General features: G+C 37.2%; 4 protein-coding genes across 7 annotated transcripts; 1 reads left to right on the top strand and 3 right to left on the bottom strand.

The window, feature by feature from the left end:
- Positions 1 to 1,414: 1,414 nt before the first annotated feature.
- On the bottom strand, positions 1,415 to 2,389 carry LOC107755190 (antigen peptide transporter 2-like). Its single transcript, XM_016571906.1, has 4 exons — positions 2,181 to 2,389; positions 1,887 to 2,084; positions 1,617 to 1,745; positions 1,415 to 1,456 (listed from the first exon to the last, which is right to left on the bottom strand). The coding sequence occupies exons 1-4, from the start codon at positions 2,346 to 2,348 to the stop codon at positions 1,415 to 1,417; spliced, it is 537 nt and encodes a 178-aa protein (XP_016427392.1). The 5' UTR covers positions 2,349 to 2,389.
- A 672-nt stretch (positions 2,390 to 3,061) lies between these two features.
- On the bottom strand, positions 3,062 to 8,334 carry psmb9a (proteasome 20S subunit beta 9a). 2 transcript variants are annotated; one of them, XM_016571908.1, is made up of 6 exons: positions 8,055 to 8,334; positions 7,749 to 7,816; positions 7,342 to 7,473; positions 4,118 to 4,247; positions 3,836 to 3,977; positions 3,062 to 3,385 (listed from the first exon to the last, which is right to left on the bottom strand). In XM_016571908.1, exons 1-6 carry the CDS (start codon positions 8,109 to 8,111, stop codon positions 3,258 to 3,260), a joined length of 657 nt encoding a protein of 218 aa, XP_016427394.1. In that variant the 5' UTR covers positions 8,112 to 8,334; the 3' UTR covers positions 3,062 to 3,257. The 2 variants fall into 2 exon arrangements, with proteins under 2 accessions (XP_016427394.1, XP_016427393.1); XM_016571907.1 differs by lacking the exons at positions 7,342 to 7,473; positions 7,749 to 7,816; positions 8,055 to 8,334 and adding exons at positions 5,975 to 6,106; positions 6,382 to 6,449; positions 6,688 to 6,761.
- Positions 8,335 to 9,206: 872 nt separating this feature from the next.
- Positions 9,207 to 13,072, bottom strand: psmb12 (proteasome 20S subunit beta 12). Of its 3 annotated transcripts, XM_016571909.1 has the most exons (7): positions 12,940 to 13,072; positions 12,080 to 12,150; positions 10,758 to 10,889; positions 10,525 to 10,654; positions 10,146 to 10,253; positions 9,541 to 9,577; positions 9,207 to 9,445 (listed from the first exon to the last, which is right to left on the bottom strand). In XM_016571909.1, the coding sequence occupies exons 1-7, from the start codon at positions 12,985 to 12,987 to the stop codon at positions 9,318 to 9,320; spliced, it is 654 nt and encodes a 217-aa protein (XP_016427395.1). In that variant the 5' UTR covers positions 12,988 to 13,072; the 3' UTR covers positions 9,207 to 9,317. The 3 variants fall into 3 exon arrangements, with proteins under 3 accessions (XP_016427395.1, XP_016427396.1, XP_016427397.1); XM_016571910.1 differs by lacking the exon at positions 12,940 to 13,072 and having other exon boundaries at positions 10,758 to 10,912; positions 12,033 to 12,100; XM_016571911.1 differs by lacking the exon at positions 10,146 to 10,253 and having other exon boundaries at positions 9,236 to 9,445; positions 9,541 to 9,685.
- Positions 13,073 to 13,076: 4 nt separating this feature from the next.
- Positions 13,077 to 17,950, top strand: LOC107755194 (proteasome subunit beta type-7-like). The gene is made up of 8 exons (XM_016571912.1): positions 13,077 to 13,204; positions 13,492 to 13,585; positions 13,655 to 13,752; positions 13,862 to 14,002; positions 14,137 to 14,252; positions 14,496 to 14,554; positions 16,872 to 17,023; positions 17,545 to 17,950. The coding sequence occupies exons 1-8, from the start codon at positions 13,143 to 13,145 to the stop codon at positions 17,657 to 17,659; spliced, it is 837 nt and encodes a 278-aa protein (XP_016427398.1). The 5' UTR covers positions 13,077 to 13,142; the 3' UTR covers positions 17,660 to 17,950.

Consider the following 17,950-nt stretch of genomic DNA (forward strand, 5'->3'; position numbering starts at 1 on the left):
ACACACACATACACCAAAAAAAATTGAAAGCCAGAGAGAAGAAATAAGCTTTAAGTTTGGACTTATAAATAGACAGAGTGGGTGCTGATCTAATGTGTAGTGGTAAACTTTTTCAAAGATTGGGATCGGCTGCCTCAAACGCTCTACCACCCCTATGTTTCAGTCTGGTTCTTGGCACCTTGAGTTGAATTTGATTCCCTGACTTAAGTGATCTAGGGGGCTGATGAACAGAAATTAGGTCAGATAGATATGATGGCGCAAGCTTGAAATCAATTCTATAACTTTCAGGCAAGCAGTAAAGGGAAGCAAGTATAGGCGTAATGTGCTCCTGCTTACGTGTACGCGTCAATAACCTTGCAGCAGAGTTCTGTACTAATTGCAGTCGTGCAAGGACGGCGTGAATAAGGCCAAAATAAAGCAAATTGCAGTAATCCAAATGTGATGAAATGAAAGCATGAATGACCTTTTGTGTATCCTTTAAATTAAGAAATGGCTTAATTTTTTTTAGATTTGGCGAAGCTGGAAAAAACTAGACCTGACAATTGAATTGACTTGCTTGTCCATTCAATTGCTTTTAAGGTCACTGTCCATAATAAAGCCCAAGTTTTTAACATGGTTTCATGTCGCGTTCAAGATGAGTGAGCTTGGCTTTTAAAGTAGCTGCTGAAGTAAACGCTGAATCAAACACAATAATCTCAGTCTTCAATTCCTTAAGATGCAGGAAATTTAGAGACATCCAGCTTATCAAATAATAAATGGAGTGGCTACAAAAATCCAAAAGAAAAACACCCAGAATTGCTGATAATATCAGGAATTCTAAAATCCATCTTAGACTAATAATGTATCTGCATTCTAGTCCAGGCTGGTTTTTTGCTAGTCTAGCAAGTGTACCAGCAAACATTTTCAGGCAAAAAAAACCTTTTCAAGTTTGTTGGGGTGTAGGCAGGATGTATAACTAAAAGGCTATGAATGCTACCAATTCTGATGTTCATAGATATTAAGAGTAGAAAATAATTTAGATTTTTTTTGCTTTAAATAATTTTTTTTGCCCAATCAAAATCGTTCTAGCCATTGACACAAGAATGACAGTGGGCCGTGACAGCAGTTCATTTACCTGTGTCGTAGCCATTTTCCAGTTTGCAGATGAAAGCATGGGCATTGGCTTTGCTGACCCCTAGTATACACACATGCACTCAACTGTCTATCTATACATAGTTTGTCTCCTTAGTTTATGAACTCTTTGAAGAAAATATAAGAAATAAAAATATATGTTTGTGTGTTTAATACTTTATACTTTATGTGTTTAATTACCATATTTACTCATATTTTAGGTTCATGTGAATTGCCTTCTCAAACTTGATGGGGATCAAGTGAATTGATCCTTAAAGGGGTCCTATTATGCTTTTTCACTTTTTCAACTTTCGTTCAGCATGTCTCCGAAGATATAGATCAAAGTCTGGGATAGAGGTGGATAAATATTAGTAACTCCTTTTAACTTAAACATGCTTTTGTGGGTTGCAAGGGCTGCAGATTTAGCTGATGCAACTTTTCTCTACTTTCTATATCACCAGATATATTCCTGAAAATGTAATTCTTTTAAAGCAACAAAGATATACCCTGATGTTTCTAGCAAGGTCCGACTGATAGAGGATGAAAGAGACAAGATTTCCTGTGCTCATCTGTCCATACTGGATGAAGAGTCTCCCATAGTAAAGCACAGCCACCTTCATTCCCACTTCTGTCATCTGAAAACCACATATACGGTCAAGAAGAAAAGATCCACAGTAATGCAGTTCCATATCAACAAGTTTGCTTTAAAGAAAATAAACACATATGTACTTTAAAATTAATGGGCTATCACATTAAAAGACTAAACTAATACTAACCCGCCTAACTAGCAGGTAAATAGCCCTGACTGTGTCCCGTCGGGTTTTAAGATTATGGGTTTTCATCAAGTGGACATCATAGCGATGGGCTTCACCAAGTTCTGTCCTGAAACTCTTTACCGTCCTGACTCCTGACACCGCCTCCCCAGCAGTTTCACTGGCTTGTGCAATGGAATCCTGAACTTCTTTTGAGAGTCTCTAAAAAGGAGCATGAAAACTTGACAAGTAATATATGATTTTCATATTTAAAAAATCCATCATTTATCACGGTATTAATTTTCGTTAACCCCATACCTGATAATGTGTGTCATATATGTTCTGCAGTAAGCCTGTCAGTGGCGTCTCCATCAGCATCAGCAGTGTAAGCTTCCACGAGAGGCTCAGCATCAGATACAACATGCCCAGCGTCTTAATCAGAGTCCGCAGAAGGACATTGACATTCAGGGCTACAGCCCGACCCATCAGAGTAGTGTCTGTGGAGAGTCTAGATGTGATATCACCTGAAAGACAGATTCAGTGGTGCATGGATAGCCTACGTCGGCTAAATAACCTGCGAGCGTAAATGAACAAAGCGAACCTATTCTCGGGTATTTTCTTGTCGGTAACGTTTTGCTACGTTCACACGGAGTGCGAGGTAATCATTTCTTTACACAGCGCCGGGGCATTTTAGGACACCGACATTATTTAGCTTTTACTTTCAGTTTCTCAGGATAAGGGATTTTTCCTTCCACATAGGCTACAACAAAAAAGGCTGTAAGCGTAAGCGTTCATTAAAACCTTCACTCAGTCATACATTTTTAAATCACAAATCAAGTCAGTTAATAGGCTACACAAAATGTGTAATGACCTTCAGATGGAGCAGTTAGGCTATACCATAATAATATTATCAAAAATAATATAGGCTGTATCTTCAAGACAAATTAATAAATCTTTTTAGGACATGTCTATTTGTTATTGTTCAGGAGCAACAAATATATTTCTTTTACAAGGAGCCATAACAGAAAACTTGCTCTATAACCCGCCTCCTTCATTTCTGCCTAACAAATGATGAGTCATAACAGCAGAGACCTTTAGACAGCTCCATAGTAGCCTACAATCCATTACTGCTTATAACCTAATCAACACATTTTGTACATAAATGAGCTTTTGTGTCAGAATTAAACAGCATACACATTTCTAATATGGTTTATTGTCAAATTTTGAGAGTCACTGTTCACATAAGGGAGTGAGTTTTTATGTTTATATATTTGCAAGTGTTTAATATCAACAAAACAATTCAAACATTTTTGCAATTTCAAAGTATTTTGTCCTGCTATAGGTTACAAATATACATGGAAATCTTCTTTTAATATCAAAGCAAAGTCCTTTAATTCACTCATCAAAAAATTTGGGCAGTTCATTTCCTAAAATGCACTTCTCTTCTGCTCCATCTTTATCAATGGTAACAACATATGCAACGCCTCCACTTGAGCCATCCCGACCCATCGCCAGAGTGAGAGCTACAGAGAGACAGAGACAGAAGGGATAGCTTTGATATCTCATAGACATACAGTCATTAAAAAGTTATCAAGAAAGAATGAGAAGCAACACTCCACAGGAGTGACTGTCCATCTTGGCAGAGATAATGTTAGAGTTGAATCAAACACATTGATCAAAGTTGCACACATGGGACTATTCTTAACACTAAGGCCACATCTAAAACATGCATGATGCCAGCTGCACATCTTTATACTTACTCAGTGCTGTACTTCTCTTGTTACACTTGACCCTGTCTCTTTAACATGTTTTTGTATTTCCACTGTAATAGTCCCCTGCCATTTCTACATCATTTACCTTTATTAGTCATTTGAACTGACTGGTCTACCATCTGCACTAAATAGAGCAGTTTAGTATAATTCGAATATATTATATTATCAGAGCCTGTTTGTAAATTGCACTGGCAAACTTACCGTTAACTACAAACTCTTGACATTCTCTCTTTGTCATGTTTTTTCGGTATTCTGCATCAACAAACCCATTAATGTAAAAACTCCCAGAGCCACCAATAGCAAAAGGTTGCCTGGTCAGCAAACCACTCAGTGTCGCATAGACCTGTTTGGAATGAGGCAGAAATGACCACATATACAATATTAATATTATTAGACTTTTTAACATGTAGTATTTAATTTGCAATGATCTTCTATGCATAATATTCATCAGTCTAGGCCTAATAAAACCAAAAATGGGCTAACCTGTCCTCCTTTTTTTTTGTCCCACCCTGCAACAATAAGATGTGCTGATAGTTCCTCTTTATATTTGTATGAAATGTTCTTCACCAGAGTGGCAGCAGAGCATACGAGTGGGTCATCTTCCACCTCAATACTGTCAAGAAACATTATTCAAGTGGATTATTCAACACATTTTTGAGAAAAAGGAAAATGTATACAGCATGTTTCCTCTGGTAGTATTTAACACCAATCAATAAGTGCATGGCCTAATAACTTAGGGTGCTTTCACCCCTGCCTCATTTAGTTTGGTTGAATCACACTAGAGTTCGTTGTTCCTCTTGGTGCGGTTCGTTTGGGCAGGTGTGAATGCAGCGATCGCACTCGGGTGCGCACCAAAAGCAGACCAAACAAGCGTACCGAGACCTATGCTTTCAAACGAACACTGGAGCGGTTCGTTTGTGCGGAGAACGTGATCCGAGCTCGAACAGACCCAACTGCAAAAAGAACTGCGCATTTCTGACGTAGTCACCTGGGTCACGTAGTCACCATTATGGGATGAGGACCAGAGTTTGTTGACAGTTTGCACTTTAGCATCCATGGCAGCTCGTGGACAAACTTGGAGTTGTGAGGAGGTGCGGAGCCTCATCGAAATTTGGTCTAATGACCATATTAAAAAAGCAGCGTCTTGTTTGCTGGCTTTTCCTCCTCTCTTTGTTTACTTCCGAGAGTTCCATTGGAATTTTCCCGCACGTTAATTCTGACCAATCGAAAAGCAGTTTAGGAATTACGTTCAAAGACACATCTGGCCAACGAGTGATGTGGATGTTGTCACGTGACTGCATTTTGGTTCATTTCAACTGGTTCGGACCAGAGCAATCAGTGTGGAACCAAAACGGCTGAAAAAATGCTACCATGTATAATTTTTTGTCCTTGGTCCGGACCAAATGAACCGAACTACAGATGTGAAAGCACCCTTAGACACAGTCTACACTCAGACTGTCCTCCAACAAAAAACGACCCTATAGGTCGTTTGAGCAAGCACCTTATTACGACCTATATTTACGTTTTAAAGTTTAGTGCCCTCTAGCGGGCGTAAAAATAATGACAGTGTCGTGTTGCGTCTGTCGTCATGAAATGACGTATGACTGTCATTACCAATCAAAATGCGTGTTTATTTAAATGCAATTTGTGGACTTTTTACATGGTCCAACCCGATCTCATGGCAATTTGTACATATTTTACTAGGTGGCTAATTCATACGAATTCGTACGAATGACCACACCTAACCCCGCCCCTAAACCTACCCTCACAGAAATCATGCAAAATCGTGATTTACAGTGCATATACATTTTATGAGCACGTGCGTTCTCTGGGATCGAACCCATGATCACATGCTTGTATATTGTCGTATAACCAGTGTTGCCAATGTAGCTACTTTGTAGCTAGATTTAGCTACTTCCCCGCCCCCTTTGAGACTTTTTTCAAAAGTTTAGGGACAAATATAGCAACTTCTTGGACAAACCATATCTAAGTTCTCATATTGCCCACTGATCTACATTCATCTTTATATAGATCAGTGAATTTGCCATTATGATGTCATCTAGTGACATTTAGCTACCAGTTTTAGCTACTTTCAATTGAGAGCAGTTGGCAACACTGCGTATAACGCCATGCTCTACCAACTGAGCTATACGAAACCCAAATTACGGCGCAGATAAAAGAGTACAAAGCATTAATATGAAAGTGTCCTGTTGTCAATAGGGGCGCAATTGTAGAATACGCTCTGATGGGTCTTATTTCAGGGATTTGGACAAACGACCTATGCGTGCGTATTGGTTGGAGGACATGTTGTCTACACTACAGGACATTGGTGATAAATACCTGTGCACATCCAGTTGGTAGTTGACAATCTCAGCAATGGTTTGAGCATCCGCTGCTGATCCAGACAGAGCACAGTAGATCTTGTCATGGAGAGGGGAGAGCTTGTTCATCACACGATTCACCACTGACTCCCTGAGAACAATTTCCAAAGAAACAGCATTTTAGTGTTCTTGGTTCAAGTATCTTGTTTTAAATATTCACTGAAAAAATGTGACTATGATTGTCAAACAATGACAGGCTGTTTGTCTTTGTGTTTTTGAAAATTCCATTACATGAGTTTATATCAGTGTTATTTTATATAAAAGCTCATACGTCTGTTATTCTGATGTTTTAAACGTTTATGAGAAAGGTTTTGCTCTTTCTGATCATTTAGGCTACATCTTCTCATAAACTACAGTGTCTCTTACCCCGCAGACACACGCGAATCTGAGCCAAGAACAACTCCACCGTCAAAAGTAACCGCGATGATGGTCGTCTAAAATGGGAAAAAAAATGCAATATCGCATTTATGTCAGATTAACATGCCAGGCATTTGTTAATAACGCATTACTTAACACGATGTAATGTTAACGTTTGCTAGAGCAAGTTACGATCTGATCTAACAGCTTTAAAATTTTGAAACTCGTTTCACTCAACCTATACGAGTTCATGCTTAAGCAGCTTGAAATAAACATCTCGTTTAAGTCTTTTATGCCCATGAGGCGATAACTCACCCCGGTTTTGACTTCTTCAGATAGCCATTCTGGCTCTGGAAACAATTCCTGCGACATTTTGAATGGATGGAAAGCAACTACACAGAAATCATGCAAAATCGTGATTTACAGTGCATATACATTTTATGAGCACGTGCGTTCTCTGGGATCGAACCCATGATCACATGCTTGTATATTGTCGTATAACCAGTGTTGCCAATGTAGCTACTTTGTAGCTAGATTTAGCTACTTCCCCGCCCCCTTTGAGACTTTTTTCAAAAGTTTAGGGACAAATATAGCAACTTCTTGGACAAACCATATCTAAGTTCTCATATTGCCCACTGATCTACATTCATCTTTATATAGATCAGTGAATTTGCCATTATGATGTCATCTAGTGACATTTAGCTACCAGTTTTAGCTACTTTCAATTGAGAGCAGTTGGCAACACTGCGTATAACGCCATGCTCTACCAACTGAGCTATACGAAACCCAAATTACGGCGCAGATAAAAGAGTACAAAGCATTAATATGAAAGTGTCCTGTTGTCAATAGGGGCGCAATTGTAGAATACGCTCTGATGGGTCTTATTTCAGGGATTTGGACAAACGACCTATGCGTGCGTATTGGTTGGAGGACATGTTGTCTACACTACAGGACATTGGTGATAAATACCTGTGCACATCCAGTTGGTAGTTGACAATCTCAGCAATGGTTTGAGCATCCGCTGCTGATCCAGACAGAGCACAGTAGATCTTGTCATGGAGAGGGGAGAGCTTGTTCATCACACGATTCACCACTGACTCCCTGAGAACAATTTCCAAAGAAACAGCATTTTAGTGTTCTTGGTTCAAGTATCTTGTTTTAAATATTCACTGAAAAAATGTGACTATGATTGTCAAACAATGACAGGCTGTTTGTCTTTGTGTTTTTGAAAATTCCATTACATGAGTTTATATCAGTGTTATTTTATATAAAAGCTCATACGTCTGTTATTCTGATGTTTTAAACGTTTATGAGAAAGGTTTTGCTCTTTCTGATCATTTAGGCTACATCTTCTCATAAACTACAGTGTCTCTTACCCCGCAGACACACGCGAATCTGAGCCAAGAACAACTCCACCGTCAAAAGTAACCGCGATGATGGTCGTCTAAAATGGGAAAAAAAATGCAATATCGCATTTATGTCAGATTAACATGCCAGGCATTTGTTAATAACGCATTACTTAACACGATGTAATGTTAACGTTTGCTAGAGCAAGTTACGATCTGATCTAACAGCTTTAAAATTTTGAAACTCGTTTCACTCAACCTATACGAGTTCATGCTTAAGCAGCTTGAAATAAACATCTCGTTTAAGTCTTTTATGCCCATGAGGCGATAACTCACCCCGGTTTTGACTTCTTCAGATAGCCATTCTGGCTCTGGAAACAATTCCTGCGACATTTTGAATGGATGGAAAGCAACTACTTGTCCTGTGCAAACCTGCCTGCGCTTGAGACTCGATACTCGACGACTCTGCGTACCTCAAGCGAAGCTCCTAACAGCGAGTGAAAATGAGTTAAGTTGCGAAAAGAGACTTTGTTTTGTCAGGCCTGCAGTATTTTAATGTGCCTACATTATTCCTCCATTTTGTCTATAACAGAAAGTGAAAGAGTTACTTCCCATTGTGCTCAGCTCACACACAGTGAAGCAAGTGTGTCTTAGATTAGGCTACTGTAATTTCAACTACCATATTAAAAAGTCAAAAAAATGTGTATTCAATATTTATGTCTATCTAATTTAATTTATACAGACAAATCCACCATACCTGTTTACTGTGCCTTCTCGCATTTCTAAAGTTTCTTTGTCTGTGCCCTGTATTTCTGTAAAAAGCATTTTTCTCACAGAACCTTCACTTCCTACACAAAACACTGTAACAATCAATGTGTAATTTCTGAGTACAAATGGATTATTTTGAATAGAAAAAAGAAACTTAAGACGTCCCAAAACTATACGTTTACGGTTGAATACAAAATCAACAACAGTGCAAAAACAAAACAGTGAAAATTTTAGTTATTTGCCCCGACTTATGCTGCGAACATCAGTGTCATCATGTTTACTTCATTTTATCTCTTTGAACTTTACTCAGATTTATCATTTTTCTTCTACTTTGGTATTAAGTTAATAATTGAGGAATCGTCGTAGGCCTAAATATCACAAACAACCCTACTAATTGTGCATAGGTCTAAATAGGGTTTTTAATCTCTGCACAAATTGAGTAGAAATGTAGAAAATGCGTAATAATTTCAATTTAATGCTTGAAATTAAAGTAATCATTACTAATCATTCTTCATTTCACAGTCAGACAATGAGGGAAAGATGTAGGCATAATAGATGATTTCATATACTGTTTTTTTCTGAAAGCACCTCTTTTGTATAGCTTGTGTGGACATATATATCCTCGATGTGTAGTTCAGTTTATGCAGTATAACCAAATAAATTAATCTGAAACTGACAAAATATCAATTGTATATGCAAGAAGGGACATCACACTGAAAATAACACTTTTATATATTTATTACAAAGGGGGTGAAGAAAATCTACACATCACACATCTAGTCACAAAGTAGTTACATTTGTAGAACTGTCCAGTTTGGTCATTTTTGTGTTCTACTCATCATGGAACTTGGGCAGTTTATTTCCTGGAACAACTACATGCTTGACTTCCGCTTCAGTGATCACGACCAGGTGAACCACACCGCCACTAACGTTGTCCCGACCCATAGCCAGAGCCAAAGCTGTGGAGACACAAACAGTAGCCATCGGCTCTTAAAACAGTTTTTCATTCACCACATATAAATGTCAATATCTTTTTAATTCCAATTCTATTTACCATTTGTGGAAAACTGTGTAGCCTCTTCTAAACTCATGTCAGGTTTGAATTTGGCATCCACATAACCATAGATATACGTGCTGCCGGATCCACCAATAGTGTAAGGCTGACTGAGTAGCATTCCTCCCAAAGACACTACGTATATCTGTGCAAAGACAAAACATATGCAAAAGAGAATATCACTCATCTGCATTGCAGAGATTTATATAATATTTGAATAAACAGACAATAGCATCATATTTCTGTACTTTCTTTTCGGCAGCTAATCTTTTTTTCAGTGCAAATGTGCTGTTAGTATTATATGATTCTCTTTATTATTTTTATTTATTTGCATGCATACAATAAATTTGAGAGTCACATGTGACTGTGATGCAGAACTGTATTATGGTCTTAGTCTGTGTTTAGCAGAGCATCACCTGTGGTCCCTTCTTCCTGTCCCAGCCCGCTGTGATAAAGCCCGCCTGCAGCTCTTCCTTATTGTTATAGCAAAGTTCCCTCATGATGGATGCTGCAGCTTTTACCAAAGGAGGAGATTCCATCTGAATGCTAAAGATATAGAGTGATTTTATAGTCACTATAAACTATAAACACTCTTCTAAACTCATGTCAGGTTTGAATTTGGCATCCACATAACCATAGATATACGTGCTGCCGGATCCACCAATAGTGTAAGGCTGACTGAGTAGCATTCCTCCCAAAGACACTACGTATATCTGTGCAAAGACAAAACATATGCAAAAGAGAATATCACTCATCTGCATTGCAGAGATTTATATAATATTTGAATAAACAGACAATAGCATCATATTTCTGTACTTTCTTTTCGGCAGCTAATCTTTTTTTCAGTGCAAATGTGCTGTTAGTATTATATGATTCTCTTTATTATTTTTATTTATTTGCATGCATACAATAAATTTGAGAGTCACATGTGACTGTGATGCAGAACTGTATTATGGTCTTAGTCTGTGTTTAGCAGAGCATCACCTGTGGTCCCTTCTTCCTGTCCCAGCCCGCTGTGATAAAGCCCGCCTGCAGCTCTTCCTTATTGTTATAGCAAAGTTCCCTCATGATGGATGCTGCAGCTTTTACCAAAGGAGGAGATTCCATCTGAATGCTAAAGATATAGAGTGATTTTATAGTCACTATAAACTATAAACACGATGACTAATTAAAGTTTTCTTTAGGATGCTGCAAAAATGCTACAGAAATAAACAGACCTGTGAAAAGACAGCTGGAATTTGGCCATTTTGGTAACAGCTTGTGCATCAGCCAGTGATCCAGCGATGCAGCAGAATATTCTATCATGCACCTGGATCAGCTTGTTGATGGTTTTTGATGACACATAAGATCTGTAGGTAAAAGTCATATTGTACACTGTAAAAAATGACCATGAATTTAACGGTAAAAGACTGTAAAAATGCTACAGTAAAAACCTGTTAAATGGTTAATGGTAAATTCCCCTACTATATACGGTGAAAACCTGTATTGGACATTACATGTAATTTTACGGTAGTATACCGTTTTTGGAAGTGAAAAAGACTGTATAATTTACAGTGAATAACCGTAAACGCGTTTTTTTTGTTGAAATAACTATGTTTCTTAGTTTTTTTCTTATCAGTTTTGTATATTAGGGTTGTGTGTTACACCTAATGTTGTTAAATGAATGTTTATTGCATTATTTCAGTTTCATATGTGTTAGAAGCATTTCAATTTGTGTCATACCTGTTCTTCCAGGAAGAAATCCGTATCGCAAGGTTGACTGCTTTTTTACGTTGCTCTTGTTTTCATCTCTGCACTGTAAAAAATGACTGTGAATTTAATGGTAAAAGACTGTAAAAATGCTACAGTAAAAAACGGTAAATTCCCCTACTATATTCGGTGAAAAACTGTATTGGACATTATATGTATTGGACATTAATTTTACGGTAGTATACCGTTTTTGGAAGTGAAAAAGAGCGTATAATTTACAGTGAATAACCGTAAATTGACATTCCCAGAATTCCCTGCGTTACATTTCAAACTTGATGTTTTTTTTTGTTGAAATAACTGTTTCTTCTTCAGTTTTGTATATTAGGGTTGTGTGTTACACCTAATGTTGTTAAATGAATGTTTATTGCATTATTTCAGTTTCATGTGTGTTATCATGATGGTGTTTGGTGTTTGTGTGAATGACACTGTGCACCTTCTATATATTTTATTATTTAAAAGCTGCTTGTGATGGGCTTTGGTTCATCATGTGACTTTCTCATCACCACCTGCATTTGGTGGTTACTAGTGTATTACAAAGCTAAACAGATTTCAGTACTTCAATAGGTTGGTATATTAACATTATATCAGTTAATGAAATTACGGTATTTAACTGTAAATTTAAGTTAAAACCGTAAAACCTAAAATGCTGCTACCATATTTTTTACGGTAAAATTCCGGCAACCACAGCTGCCGGTTTTTTACCGTAAATTTTACGGAATTTTTTTTACAGTGTAGTTATGAGAGGTGTAATTTTTTTATGAGAATGAACAATTTGCTGGAAAATACTCACTCTCCCATAGAAGCTCTGGAGTCTGACCCAATGATAACTCCTCCATTGAACTTGACAGCAAGGATGGTCGTCTTACAAAAAAAAAAAAATTACATCATAATTAAGCCAAGTAATTAACATTTATATTTGTTTGAAAGTAAAAGTATCTATAAGATAAAATTATATTAATTATAACGTATATTATATAATTATAAACAATAAAACACCACACAAATCTAAACTAATTACTGTGTGCACAAATCCCCCAATTAATAAACTAAACATAAAAATACCTTTCAATGTCCAGCATAATATAAACACACACATATCACAATTATTCAGTGACTATTTAACTCCTCAGGTCTAATATATATATCACAAATGCTGATGTCAAGTCAAAATGCAGAAGAGCACAGCCATTCAGTAAATGTGCTGAGGTGAGATTTAGTGACATCTATGGTCAAAAGAAAAATTAATCGAAGCGGGGGAGGCTTACTTTATCCCTACATCCTCTACCATTACTTTATATGCGAAAATGCGTAAACTAAGTAAGAATTTATGCGACAGTCCATAATTAAAACTATAGATACCTCTAAATGGAAATGGACATTTCAAGACTATCCTCGCCCTGACAATGCCGCAATCTATCCACGAAAGCGAAAGTAACTTTGAGCTATAGGTTACACTTAAACTGCAGCTTCCCATCTACACAGATGGATATTGTAATATATTTAAACGAGTATTTTATAATATGGTCTCAGGTTATAAGATAAACATCACCTGCCTGGTCGCCGACGCGCATTTAAAATCATTTTCGCGTCAGCTCACCAAGCAACGCGAAAGGCTTAACTCATTTAAAACACGATAAATAGGCTACTTACGCCGGTGCTGACACCTTTGACTTGTGAGTATGAATGATGGCTGTCCATTATTAAAAACTCGACATACAGATCGTGGATAAACGTCGCGTACGCGTCGCCCGACAGTGACTGTGCGGTGTGCGCACGCTCATCTGAAACAGCAACACTAGTGTTCGCGAGGCGCATTACTTGAAGAGAACAGTTCCCGGTTTGAGATTTTAGACATGGCACTTTCCAACGTCCTCGAACCTGCTGTGTCTGGTTTTAACTTCGAAAATTCCACAAGGTAAGAAGGAGTTAGGCTTGATACAGTTATATTATGATAACGCTGTGCGTAAAATCTAGAAAATAAACCTTGCATCGTTATAACCATTGTTTCAAGGTATCGGAACAAAAGTGAAAGTATCTTCAGACTTCCAAGTCTTTCTCTTCAAAAAGACAACGTACCTTGTCTTTTAGAATCTTTTTTTTAAGAATCGATTCTTCATACATCAAATAAATTCTGTAAAACCTTTTAAAATGATGTCTTGGCATTACGATTCCTGATATGATGCACGAATCTCCTTCATTTAGAAACACTGTATTGGAGAATGGCTCAGAAGAGGGTAAAATCAAGGCACCGAAACCCATGAAAACAGGCACCACCATTGCTGGAGTGGTTTATAAGGTAACCAGAATATCAAAACATGGTAATTTGTTATATATTGTCTGTCAGACTAAACATGTGCGTGTATAGGATGGTGTAGTTCTGGGAGCAGACACAAGAGCCACCTCTGAAGAAGTAGTGGCAGATAAAATGTGTGCCAAGATTCACTACATTGCACCTAACATATAGTAAGTAACAGTAAGGATTAAAAAAATGGGCTTTTAAGAAAATTGAATGTCAGATGTACATAATTTATAAAGTAAATAATTATAAAACATTCTATGTTATTCTTGTTAGTTGTTGTGGAGCAGGGACAGCTGCGGATACTGAGAAGACGACAGATATGCTGTCATCAAACCTCACCATTTTCTCCATGAACAGCGGCAGGAACCCAAGAGTCGTCATGGCCGTTAACATACTACAAGACATGCTCTTCAGGTGTGTGCAGACTGTGTGTTATTATCTTCACCTGTTATCACACAAACATTGCGTGATCGTGTATGTTTGTACCATTGAAGTATAAGGCTGTGTTTTATGTGATATCTCTCTCTAATGTTGATAATGTTTCTCAGGTATCGAGGTATGATTGGAGCTCATCTAATTTTAGGGGGTGTTGACTGCACTGGCAGTCACCTGTACACGGTTGGCCCTTATGGGAGCATGGACAAGGTGCCGTATCTAGCCATGGGTATGTGACATCCAATTGATGAATGATCAACTTATTAGATAAGAATGTGCTAATTGAGATCAATATGCATTTCTGTTGGATGAAAATATATAGTAATGCTGCACATTTAACTGATTTTCAAAAAGCTGTAGTCTTGAATGTTACTTGTTCTGCTTTCACAATGGAAATTCATACAAGAGATTTTTTGCATATATGAGATCAATTCTCAAGTGAATAATCACAGCTATGTTTCTGCGTTTTAAGGATCTGGTAAACTGCCTGCTATGGGGATACTGGAGGACAGATTCAAAGGAAACATGGATGTAAGTTGCTTTTTTGTTAAAACCTCCTTATTGTACGTTTACTATTGTGAGTATTACTGTTCCTGTAGCTCAAGGTGAAGTAAAATGCAAGGTATTTTCTACACTCAATAAGTTGGTTCAAGCATTTAAGGGGTCATGAATTGCATTTTTAATTATTTGATAATGTTTCCTGAGGTGCACTTATAATGTTAGTATGATTTTTACATCAAATATTGTCATAATTTAGAAATAAAAAGCCATTTTCTACCCTGATTTTAGCCCTCTGATTTGAACGCTCTCTTGGAAGGGGCGTGTTGAGCTCTCTCAAAAACCTTTACTACGTTTTTTTCTATTTCAGCTGTTGAGATTAACTAATCACGGAGAGTGTTGATTATAGCATTATATTTAGATTTACTCCCGTCGCATGAAAGGTTGCAGCGATGAGCATGGTAGCCGATGACAGACTGTTGAGCGCATGAATGCAGTGATCTCGTCATTGCAACACGAGTTTCACACTTTCACAAATGCTTTCATCATAACTAATAGTGCAAACGCGATCATTCTTTGATCGCTTTCTGTATATAATTTAAGATTAGGCATTAGAATGAACACGGTCACTTTTTCTATTTCAGCTGTTGAGATTAACTAATCACGGAGAGTGTTGATTATAGCATTATATTTAGATCTACTCCCGTCGCATGAAAGGTTGCAGCGATGAGCATTGTAGCCGATGACAGACTGTTGAGCGCATGAATGCAGTGATCTCGTCATTGCAACACGAGTTTCACACTTTCACAAATGCTTTCATCATAACTAATAGTGCAAACGCGATCATTCTTTGATCGCTTTCTGTATATAATTTAAGATTAGGCATTAGAATGAACACGGTCACTTAGCCTATATGTTGTGGTATTACTGTCAGGTCCATATCTTACAGTAAAAGTCTATTTGCAAAGCCTGCACTGAAACTGCCATCTGATTTACCAAAGAACCCACAGTGAAATGTACTGAACAAACATAATGCTCTGCTGAGACATCCACGTAGTTAAAAACAAATAATTACTTTCCTAGGATTAGGATCCTTTGGAAGGTAATGTTTTTTTTAGTCCAGTTATCCTGTATTGCTCTTCTCTCCTTCTCATCTCACTAACGCTCCAGTGGGCGGGGCCAAAGACGTGATGATGGTGAAGTAGGCGTTGATCTGATTCTGCAGAGGCGGGCTTTCGTTGCACTATTATGTCATAATGTGACATAATGTGAAGTCGTTTTCTGATTTTGGTTTCAATAAAAGCTGTTTTTGGACTAACAAGGACGTTTTGAGCTCTGAAACTCATGGGATGTTTTTATAGCACATTGACCTCTTACATGTCAAAACATCAATATAAGTAGGCGTTGATCTGATTCTGCAGAGGCGGGCTTTCGTTGCACTATTATGTCATAATGTGACAAAATCTGAAACAAGTCGTTTTCTGATTTTGGTTTCAATAAAAGCTGTTTTTGGACTAACAAGGACGTTTTGAGCTCTGAAACTCATGGGATGTTTTTATAGCACATTGACCTCTTACATGTCAAAACATCAAGGAAAATTAGATTTCTCAATTCATGACCCCTTTAACTTGAAAAGCACATTCTGCTTGTGTGCTCAATTCAAATATGTAGAAATGAAAGCTCTAACTTACAAGTATTGCTTTGGAATGTTATTTACAATGCAGTTCTCACGTATTGATTCCAAAGAAGCTATAGTTTGTCCACAAATGAGTACTTTTCAGTGGTATAAAAGTGCAATTTTCACTATTTCTTTTGCAGATGTTGCTGTCAAGTTCTGTAACTTGTTTGGCAATGCCTGAAGTTCATTTTCCAGTTAGAATTATTTGTGTGTGTGAAAAAACAAAATCATCGCTTGTCACCATTATCATGTTTTATGTACCAGGTGCTGAGGTCAATGTGTGTGGCTCTGACTTTTGTTTCCTAAATAAATATTTAAAGGTCATGTCTCACAGATTAGACAATATGAATTTAGTTCTTCATCCGATTGGTTTAAAATGTGCCTTAAAGTTAACCTTGTAAGACCATGCAAGATTTTCTTTTTTAGTGTTTCGAGGCTATTTTTATATCCAATTGCATAGATTTGCAAGTTAAAGTTAGAAGTTATTCTATAAACTGAAAGGTTTTAGAATTACTTATCATATCAATATTATATCACAATGTAGATTTAACTGTTTTATGAAAAAATTGTGTGAAAAAGCTTTTTTTTTTTGAGTAAACTGTACTTTACATTTTGTTTAGTGCATAAAACTACATCTTTCTGTCACTATATTGTCTTTTATTCAACCTTTAGCTGGAGGAGGCCAAGGCACTGGTAAGCGATGCCATCCATGCAGGCATCATGAGTGACCTGGGATCAGGCAACAACACTGACCTGTGTGTGATTACGAAAGAGGGGGTGGACTATATCAGACCTCACCGAGAGTCCCTTTATAACTATAAGAGGTAAAAAAAATTTTTTTTTAAAATAAAATTACACATTTTTACATTTTAGAATTACTTATCATATCAATATTATATCACAATGTAGATTTGACTTCATTTTATGAAAAAATTGTGTGAAAAAGCTTTTTTTTTTGAGTAAACTGTACTTTACATTTTGTTTAGTGCATAAAACTACATCTTTCTGTCACTATATTGTCTTTTATTCAACCTTTAGCTGGAGGAGGCCAAGGCACTGGTAAGCGATGCCATCCATGCAGGCATCATGAGTGACCTGGGATCAGGCAACAACACTGACCTGTGTGTGATTACGAAAGAGGGGGTGGACTATATCAGACCTCACCGAGAGTCCCTTTATAACTATAAGAGGTAAAAAAAATTTTTTTTTAAAATAAAATTACACATTTTTACATTTTATAAAATAATATCATGTCACAGCAACTGCATTTTTAAAGGTTAGTGTTAATTGTGCCTAATGCCTAATATTGGTAATATATTGATCTCTCATTGTCTCTCTTTTACAGACAGGCAAAGTACAAATATAAGCCAGGCACAACACCTGTTTTAACTAAAACCGTGAATCAGCTGGAGCTGGTGCATGAGACCGTTCAAATGATGGAAACAGCAGGATCCAGTTGAGCCATGAAATACACTGTGATGTCATAATGTGATCTGGAAGTTACTGTTTTGACAAACAAACGGGAAAAAAGACAGATCATGCTGTAAATGTGTTTTTTTGTCTGATGTTTGTTCGCATAATTCCATGGCTGCGAGTGGACTGATGATCATCAATAAACTACTGCAATTTCCAGCATATGCCCCACATATCATTTAAAAAAAAAATGTTTTAGAAACAAAGATCTGTTTTAGTAAACGCAACAGAACTTAATAAAAAAAATGCAACACAAATAAATTCCAAGGACATTTTGT

Source organism: Sinocyclocheilus rhinocerous, unplaced genomic scaffold, assembly GCF_001515625.1.
Source record: "Sinocyclocheilus rhinocerous isolate Xijiao unplaced genomic scaffold, SAMN03320098_v1.1 scaffold6555, whole genome shotgun sequence".
In the NCBI taxonomy this organism is placed as follows: domain Eukaryota; kingdom Metazoa; phylum Chordata; class Actinopteri; order Cypriniformes; family Cyprinidae; genus Sinocyclocheilus; species Sinocyclocheilus rhinocerous.